The 9,794-nt window shown below is 38.1% G+C and overlaps 1 protein-coding gene across 1 annotated transcript; it reads right to left on the reverse strand.

Annotated features, from left to right (window-relative positions):
- Positions 1 to 278: 278 nt before the first annotated feature.
- LOC114034192 (arf-GAP with SH3 domain, ANK repeat and PH domain-containing protein 2-like) lies at positions 279 to 9,621 on the reverse strand (the record flags this gene model as incomplete). The annotated part of the gene is made up of 3 exons (XM_027849794.1): positions 279 to 408; positions 7,626 to 7,675; positions 9,547 to 9,621. Coding segments are annotated over 3 exons (255 nt in total), but the record flags the coding sequence as incomplete, so codon positions are not given.
- Positions 9,622 to 9,794: the final 173 nt, after the last annotated feature.

Raw genomic sequence — 9,794 nt, forward strand, 5'->3', positions numbered from 1 at the left:
CATCAATGAATGCTCCAGTGTTAGACCATTCCAGTCCCAAGCTACAGAAGACTTAAGTTCCTTCATTAAAATTAATGTGCTAAAGTCATTGGGAAAAATTGGATCCAATAACTCTGTTGCCCTTGGGCCCAATAGTTCTCTTTAAAAAACAAAAACAAGCTCCCTTGGAAAAGGATAAGTCTACCTGCAAGACTCCTAATGAGACATAAAAGCAAATTTTCATTTGCTTCCCAGGCTCTTTACCAGCACTGGACATCTGTGCTTGTTCAGCATCTTACCTCGCACATTTGTAGCTGGAAGAACCTCCTTTCTTTCTCCATTTCTTCAGCAATTTCAGCTCCACTTATTTCAGTGCGAATCATCCCATGAAGCTTGGCATGTTCCTTTTTCTCCTTTTCTATTTTTGTCCTGGGGGAAAAACAGCAGCAATAAATCAAGTTGCCTATTGACCTAAGGATTCAGAGCAGCCTACCTACAGGCCCCCCTGCTTACTACACAGCCTGCAGAGACCAATATCATTCCGTAGCATGGCCTGTACAGCACTAATTTGTAGTCATAGGATTTGAGTTTGAATCTTAATTCTGCTATGCATGCCAAAGACTCTGGCCAAGTCAATTCACACACACACCTTCTCCCTCTGGATCCCAGGTTATCTCAGATTATCTGAAGACCAGATAATCTTTAACATTTTTTCTAGTTCTTAATCCTGTGATCCTCTTTTTTTTTTTCCCTTTGTGAGGCAATCAGGGTTAAGTGACTTGCCCAGGGTCACACAGCTAGTAAGTGTCAAGTGTCTGAGGCCGCATTTGAACTCAGGTCCTCCTGATTCCAGGACCAGTGCTCTATCCACTGCGCCACCTAGCTGCCACATAAATCCTATGATCCTCAAAAAGCTTTATAATGCCTACTTAGTTCAACTTAATTCAACAATATTTGTTGAGCAACTACTATGTGCAATGCACTTTGTCGTAAGTGTTACAAGGCTACATGTTATATTATTGTTGTCGGTCCTTTATTCTCGAAGAGAGTCAACGACATTACTAAGGGGTTATATCTTGACTTATGTGTGAATCAGATGAGTAAGGCAGAGCTGTACAAAGTCATCAGGCTACAAACATGAATAAAACAAAATCCCTGCTCTCAAGAAGTTCACCACGTCAATTGGGGAAACAAAACCTAGACAGAAATGTAACTACAACAGGTAATATGTGCCATAGAAGAGGTATAGATAGAGAAGTTGTAGGACAGGTTCTGAACTTCTTGAAAGTAATTTCTCCATGTTGAATTAATCACCTGTATTCTCCTAAAATAGAGGTAGGAAAACTTCAGTGTAGCTTTCTACCACTTTCTATTTTCCTTTACACACACACACACACAGAAAGAGAGATAGAGGGAGGGAGGGAGGGAGAGAGAGAGAGAGAGAGAAAAAGGGAGAGAGAGAGAGAAAGAAAAGATGGTACAGTGGATAGAATGCTGGGTCCAGAGTAAGGAAGACTCATCTTCATGTGTTCAATTCTGACCTCAGACACTTAGTAGCTGTGTGACCCTGGGCAAGTCATTTAACCTGTTTGCCTCAGTTCCTCATCTATAAAATGAACTGGAGAATGAAATGGCAAACCACTCTAGTATCTTTGAAAAGAAAACCTCAAATGGGGTCACAAAAAATCAAACACAACTGAAAACAACTGAAATCCCCCTTCCTTCCCCCTCGACACACACACAAAATGTATCCTGCGCATGCTAAGCACTTAATGTTTCCTTACTTGAACTGAATAAAGAGAAAGAACGCTAGACTGTGAATCAGAATAATTAGGTCTTAGTCCTGATTCTGCGTGACCTAAGCCAAATCACTTCACTTTTGCAGGGACTCAGTCCCCTACTTGGTCAAATGACAGAGTTGGACAGGATGATCTCAAAGGCCTGTTCTAGCTTTAAGAATGTGGGTTTCTTAGACCTGTCCTAAAATATTAACAATACCAACCTGTCTTCAGGAACTTTATAACTGTCTAGGCCAGAGAGGAGAGTATCTGACCCAGGGGCCCAATTTGGCCCTCAGTTTGATTTCATTCTGCTCAAGGGGCTAATACTGCTCTGATCACTGCTGCTGCCACCCAGAGACTAATTTCTCCCTAGGGGGCTGATGTGGAATTGAGTTTTACGTTCCCTGTTCGTAATTTAAAAAGCACTTAAGTTGAATGTTTTCTTTTCTCCAAGGGAAAAAATACCCACAATGAATTAAATTACTTTTTCTTTTTTTGCTTATAATTGACCTTTGATGGACTCTTTCGTTAAGCCAGTAGCTCTCATCATAAGATTCCCTACTCTTGTCCTAACTGTAGTAATAATGAACTAAATTTAGCCACATGGGATAGAAGCCAGGAGGATAACAGAGGTCAGCAACTTCCAGCATATGCCAGCAGGTAGCATGCCAGGCCATCTGGTCTGCCTCCCTATCACCACAGCCATGACTTAACCAGTCAGTCATATTGCCACTCTACTCTGCTGTTGCTGCTACATTAGACTTTCCATCAATTTCTCTCCTCCCATCTGCCAATGCCTCCACTCAAACAATAGTAACTAATCTAGGGCATAGGCAGAAAAGTATGAGAATAAAGCACATGAAACAAGACCAAAGTCCTATCGATGGCAAAGGTTGCATCTTGATGAAGTGGAATGAGATGAGTAATGAACTGGAAGTAAGGAGATTTGGGATGTACAACCTGTGTGACCTTAGACACGTCACTTGTTTTCCTTGGGCCTCAGTTTCTTCATCTACAGAATGAAAGGGTTGGTTAAGATGATCTCCAAGGTTCCTTCAGGCTACGATATACTATGCCTCTATAGATTAAAGTCATCGAACTAATTTCTCTCAATATGGCTGGGGATGGCCATATTGTCCTTGAATTTATCGAAACCCTTATTGAATGTCTTTGTTTAAAGCCTTTTCAAGAAGGAGTTTCTTCTGTACGGAATTACCTCTCTTTATCCTAAAAGTCTCTTCTTAATTGGAGTACTTCTTGATTACAATATCCTGGGATTCCCCGAACAATTCCAAACTCCCTTCATCTACTTCATGACTTCCGAAGTTTCTATCAAATCGGTCTCTACCTCCTAGACTAGAGACCCAAACCTTTCAAGTTATTCCTGCATGGAAACCACTGCATCCTTTAGAATGCTTCCCACAAATAATTCTCTTTCTACTACAAGAGGCTGGGTGATGTGGTGGAAAGACTATAGGCCTGGCAGTCAGGAAAACTAGGTTCTACTACAGGTTTTGCCTTTAACTTGTTAGAGAACTCTGGACAAATCATGTAAGCATTCTCCCTCTCAGGCTCCTTATTTGATAAAGCAGGGATAACAAGGCCAACCCTGTTTGACTACTGGGGTTATTTTAGGGACTTAATTCTATTTAGCAAACATGCATTAAGATGTGTAAGGCCCTGGAGGTACAAAGGACATAACATTTGCCCTGAAGAGCTTAAATTCTAATGGAGGAGGGATACAGGAAGGACAGAAATAAATAGAACAAAAGGCAAATGGCAATGCAGCCAGAGAAAAGTCAAAGTGCTATGAGAAATTTGAGGAATGAGAAAGTGAAAAGGGAGTTAGGGAAAGGAAGAGGGGGAGGAGAATCAAGAGGAGAAAGAAGTGAGGGGAAGAGGAGAAAATACTTCTGTCTGGGGGAGGGAGGAGAAAGAATCAGAGAAGGTTTCATGGAAAAGGCGACTCAAGTTGGGACTTGAATAAAAGGGAAATAACTAACAGACAGGGATGAAAGATAGATTATTGCAAGCATGGGAAACATTATGAGTTAAAGCACAGGGAGGAAAGAAGTAGGACAGAATAGAGGACGGAAGATAGTCCCATTTGAATAGAACAAAAACACATGAAAGAAAAGATAGATGAACAAGTAGTGCTGGAGGCAGGAAGTGGAGGGCCTTGAGACCCTAAGTCAAGAGTTTAAACGTTATTTGGCAGGCAATGATGAGCTACTAAAGGCTTCTGAGTAGAGAAGTGGCACAATCATGACACTGTCTTAGGAACGTTACTCAAGCAGTCATGTGGAAGGCAGACTAGAGGGAAAGGCTGAAGGCAGCCCAGTAGCATAACATCCTTTTGTCAATCAGTAAGCACACTGTCAAACACATCGGAAATCAGTTAGGTTGAGTTTTGTTGTGTTTTCTGTTTTATTTTTAGGAAGGGACTGTTGTGTGTAGATGCCCTGTTTGCTTTATCCCCATTAACGTCTCTCTACAACTTTTATCCATTGGTTCCTCAGATCTTCTCCCCATCTTCACCATTCTTTCTTCAGTGGGCAAGAAAAAAAAAATCATGCAAAGTTCTGTATTTCTCAAATATTTTGTGACAATCATTACTGGAACCAGTAAGCCTCATAGCTCTGTTACCTAGATACCACAGTGATCTGAATACAGGCCATGTTTTCTCTAAATCTAGCTTGAACAAAACCTGAATGAAGCTTATAATATCTCACTATTACTGAAAGAAAGACAACAAAAATATGAAGACAGTAGTGATTATAAAAGGGACTGAAACACTTATTTAAAGTGAAGGAAGTATTTTTAAAATATTTTTAAATTTTAGTAATTTTGTGCAATTGTTTCCAATATATACCTATATATTAACATCAATATTATAAAAATAAACATTTTTGAGGACTTCTATAAACTCATGAAGAATAAAATGAGCAGAACCAGGAAAACAATTTGTACAATAACAACAACACTGTCAAAACAACCAAATTTGAAAGCTGTAAGAACTATGATCAATACAATGACCATTCATGATTCCAGAGGACCTATGATGAAAGCACGCTACCTGTTACAGAGAAGTGTTGAATTTGGGGTATGGGATCTCTCTCTCTCTCTCTCTCACACACACACACACACACACACACACACACACACACACACACGTATATAGCCAATGGAGAAATTGGTTTTGCTTGACTATACATATGTTACAAAAATTTTCTTAAATGTATTTTAAAATAAGAATGAAGAGAAAACAGGTTCATTAACTTTTTAAGAACAGAGAAGATGGGGTGCTAAAGATGTGAAATGTCGCATGCACTTTCAGATGAGGTCAATAGATTATTAGTTTTACTTAACTTTTACTTTGTTACAAAAGACCTCTCAAAAAGCAGGAGTAATCTGTACATTTACGTTTTAAAAACAAATTATTGATGAAACTGAAAGTGACAGAAAAGTATCTTTTTAGCAGTACAGTCTATTATTGGTGACAATTTATTTTCATAAGCAGCTTATATTCAAATCAATATATTAATAAGTCTCCCCATTTTATAATGGTGAAAGCAGCACAGAAATTGTAAATTGTTTTGAGTCAATAACAGTAGTTTTTACGTGGCGTGGGGGACAGGGAGCAGGTAAGTTCCAAAACTGAATAGTTCACTTAAAAGTCTAGGACAAAACATAAATAGACAAATGTATTTGCGTTCAGTAAAGTCACCAAGATTTAACTGGAAAGAACTGGAAAAAAACATCTACTAGGATTTTTAGAATCAGATTCACAAGTGCCATAAAAATCCATCTTCTCTAAGCCAGACCAGAACCAAAAAATCTGCAATACTTTTGACAGGCGGCTAGTCAGTCTTTACTAGAAGTTGTCTGGTGTGAGAGAACTCATTATTTCCTATATCTGTCCCTTCTCTTTTTTGATGGCCCTATTGTTAAGGCCTTTCCTTACCTCAAGCCTAAATACACCTTTATGCCACATCGAGACACTACCTCTAGTTGTGGCCAACCAAAACAAGTCTCATCCCTTATTCATATGATAGTCTCTCAAATACTTGAAGACAGTTGTTTTGCTCCAACCCCTCCCCAAGTCTTCTCTTCTCCAGACTCAATATCCCCAGTTCCTCAGACACTTACTAGCTATATGACTGTAGGCAAATATTTCACTTCAATGAGACTGTTTCCTCATCTATAAAACAGAGGTAATAATAGCATCTACCTTTCAGGCTGATATGAGGGTAAAATGAGATAATATTTGTAAAGTATTCTGCAAACTTTCAAGTACTATATAAAGGCTATCATTATTATCGTTATTATTATTCAACTGATATTGTCATAATCTCAAGACTCACTGCCATCCTAGCCACTTGTTACATTTTATACCTTATCAATGTTCTTCCCAAATTATGGCACCAAGAACTAATCATAACACTCCCAAAGAAGTTGTTTCAGTTATGTCTGACTCTTTATGACCCGGTTCGCCATTTCCTTTTCCAGCTAATCTTACAGACGAGGAACTGAGGTGAACAGGGTTAAGTGACTTGCCCAGAGTCACACAGCTAGTAAGTGCCTGAGACCAGTTTTGAACTCACAAAGAGAAGTCTTCCTGACTTCAGGCCTGGCACTCTCTCCACTGCGCCACCTAGTTGCCTCTAGAACTCCCGAAGTACAAAAGTACAGATGGACTATTTTTTACCTAGTCCCAGACTCTACTATGTTATTTGTTTAATGTAGGCTGAGAATGCATTCGTTTTCTTGGCTTCCAAACACTACTGCTAATTCACTGAGCTTGCAGTCCACTAAAAACCCTGGATTTTTTCAGATAAAATGACGCCTATTCATACATGTATCCTCCATCAACCTATCCCTATAAAGTTGACTGCTGAACCTAAGTTTAAGATTTTGCAAATTTTATCTAACTAGATTCAACTTGACATTTCAGCATTCTGGGTATTGCTTTGGATCTTGACTTTTTCACCCAACAAGTTAGTTATTATCTTCCCAACTTCATATCATCTGAAAAACTAAGTAATGTTCAGTTTATGCTTTTATCCAATTCATTAATTAAAATCCAACTCCTCATTTACAGGTGAAAAAACTGCTGCACTGAGGTGAAGAAATGTTTGCCCAAGGACACACAGGTTGGAAATGGTAGAACAAAAATGTGCACCCATGTCTTTTACCCTCCATGTCCAAGCTTGCTGGGTTACCCTCCACCTACTCACTTCTGCTGCTTCTATTCAAACCAGGTGGTTGTTCAAATTCTCTCAGATCTCTCCAGAGAAAATGATGGTGCAAAAGACATACATAAAGCAGAAAGAGTGCATACAACTCTCAGAAACCACTCAGGGCCCCTGGGAAAATAGAAAACCCTGACATTGTGAATGATGAAATGGATATAGCATCTTTTAAAAAAATCATATCAATGATTTTAACTGAGAGTTAATTAACTTTCTGAAAGTAATTTCTTCAATAATTTAGAATGAAAGGATAGGGAACATAAATATGTATTTACAATATTAATTTTTTAAATGGAAAGTCATAGGATTGTAGAAGTTTGGCAGAAAGCTTTGATTATTTAGCCCAATGTCCTCATTTTACAGATGAAGAAACTGAGGCCCAAAGTAGAAAAATTACTTACCCATAGTCACACAGGAATAGGCAGAATCGGAATTTGAACCCAAACCTTAATTTCAAACTACTCAAGCATCTGATATCACAAAGCATAACCACAGCAATATGGATACTTTCCTCTGTGGACTAACCACTCTTTAAAATCCCTTTGAGAACTACAGCTCAGCTTTAATCTAGAAACTAAACTCTGCATTTATTTCTAAAAGGGAAAACACTTACACTTTTGTTTCATAGTCCTTCCAAGCTTTGTCAAAAGGCTTTTTCAGATCCTGTAAACACAGAGCACAAATTAGATATGGCTAAGTATTAACTACGAAATACTCCCACTTACCATAGTTATATACTTTAAGAGATAATTAATTATTACGATTAGGTTGTAATGAGATTCCATAAACTACAATGAATCTACCTAAAGTACATGTTCTTAAGTAGATAAGAGCTGATACTGTTAATAAAAGGGCTACTCCTTTTTCTAAAGAAATGACCCAGCATCCTTCTGAATATATGCATATACATATAAGTGTGTGTATACACACACACAAAATTTATTCATCTACATATCATTCTAAATTGTTGAGCCATTTTACTTTCAGAAAGTTAATTAAATGAATTATCAGTTCAAACTACTACCACGATTTGTTTGTCTTTCTATCTGTCTATATCTATCTTATATGAAGAGTCTAAAAAGAGGATGTATGTGATGGACACAGAGTCTAGACTAAGAAGTGACTCTAAGTATAGAATGATTCACTCAAAAGAGGAAACAGTAATTATCTATGTTTGCTCATTGCATCCTCCACTGACTAGGAAAAAAATTACTAGATGGTTAACCTGTCCACTAAATGATCCCAACAGTCTTGTGCATGCCTCCTGAGTGGGGGCCTAGATCATTATTTCTCAAAGTTCTGAGGTGAGGTGAGGTAAGTGGTAAAGAACACAGTGAAACAGCTAGCTGTGGGGTCTTTACAACTGACTACATTTGCATGATTGAGAGCAGTGCTTTTAACTTTATTCAGATCAGGTGCACTAAAGAGTGGGCAATCCCTAAAATAAATGAAGCTATATTATTTTCTTTGTTGCTAGGTCTCCATTTTGACCGAATTCAATCTTTTTGCAAAAACAATTTATCCATGCTTTCTTAACCTGATATAACCCTGATCCTTCCTTACTCAGCTGCATATTCTAAAAACAATTCAGAGCTTGGTGTTTAAAATCAACATGTCAAAACCAGAAAATTTTCAGCTCAAGGGCATATATAATTTGGAAGATTTTTAAATTAAACCAGTTTATGCCTCAAAAATGCAGGTTTTTCAAGACTGCATCACTGTGTGGGAACTCACATTCTTCTTGTAACAGATGAGCAGCACACAAACCAGGAAAATTACTATTTGAGGGCAGGTCTCCCTGATGGACTTTAGTCAGTGCCATATGCAGGAATGGTATAATAATGAGACCCCAGAAATAGTTATAGAACATATAAAAATGTGGTGAGGAGGTAATTTCTTTTTCCCTGATTCAAATGGCTGGCTGAGCAGACAATCAGTTCTTAATTGTTTGTTGGCTTGCTTGAAGCTGAATGACAATTCTACCAACCAATGAATGTGAATATTCCAGTCCATTAGGATGCTCGATGTGCCCATCTCCTTCTCCTCTTTCTCCTTTCTTCTTATCCTACCCATTTCCTCCCCCCACCCCCAATTCAAAGCAAGAAGAAAGTCCTATTTAGCTGGCTCAGATGTTAGACTATAGCTATGGAAATGCCCAGGGTAACAGCAGACATTACCAAATCCCAAAGGTCCCAAGTGTGGTTATGACTCCAAAATCCTTACTGAAGCTATTTATTACTTTCTATAAACACATTATCCTCTCCTCTGCTAGTACCCATTGTATGTTTATACATGTCAGGCTGAAACTATAAAGACCAAGAGTGCCCATTCTTTGACTCATGATGCCAATAAGATAGCAAATAAAAGCAAATGTGGAGAAGAGATGACCATCTTGTCTTTCCCATTCCCCACCCCCCCATATTAAAAACATAATGAATATATGAGCTGACTGCCTTAGTAGGTTAATATTATCCTTAATTCTAGATCATGGAAAAAAGTACTATTTAACGATTAAAAATATGAAGTTGCCATACCCCTTTAACTCCTTTCAGGTCTCCTTTCAGCAAACTGTCCAAAGGGAAAGAAATTATGTTGTTCATATTCTGAATCTAAAAAACAAATAAACAAAAGTTAATCTCATTCACTGTCCTTTTCAAAAAGGAAAGGAGGGAATATAATAAAAGTATCACACAGTACATAGATCATCTTCAAGGACTTAAAGACCATTAGGTGATAAAAAAAAAAAAACAACTTGTACTCAAAACCTGACTCATAAAGGATT

The sequence above is a fragment of the Vombatus ursinus genome, unplaced genomic scaffold (assembly GCF_900497805.2).
Source record: "Vombatus ursinus unplaced genomic scaffold, bare-nosed wombat genome assembly UNPS02008439.1, whole genome shotgun sequence".
Taxonomy (NCBI): domain Eukaryota; kingdom Metazoa; phylum Chordata; class Mammalia; order Diprotodontia; family Vombatidae; genus Vombatus; species Vombatus ursinus.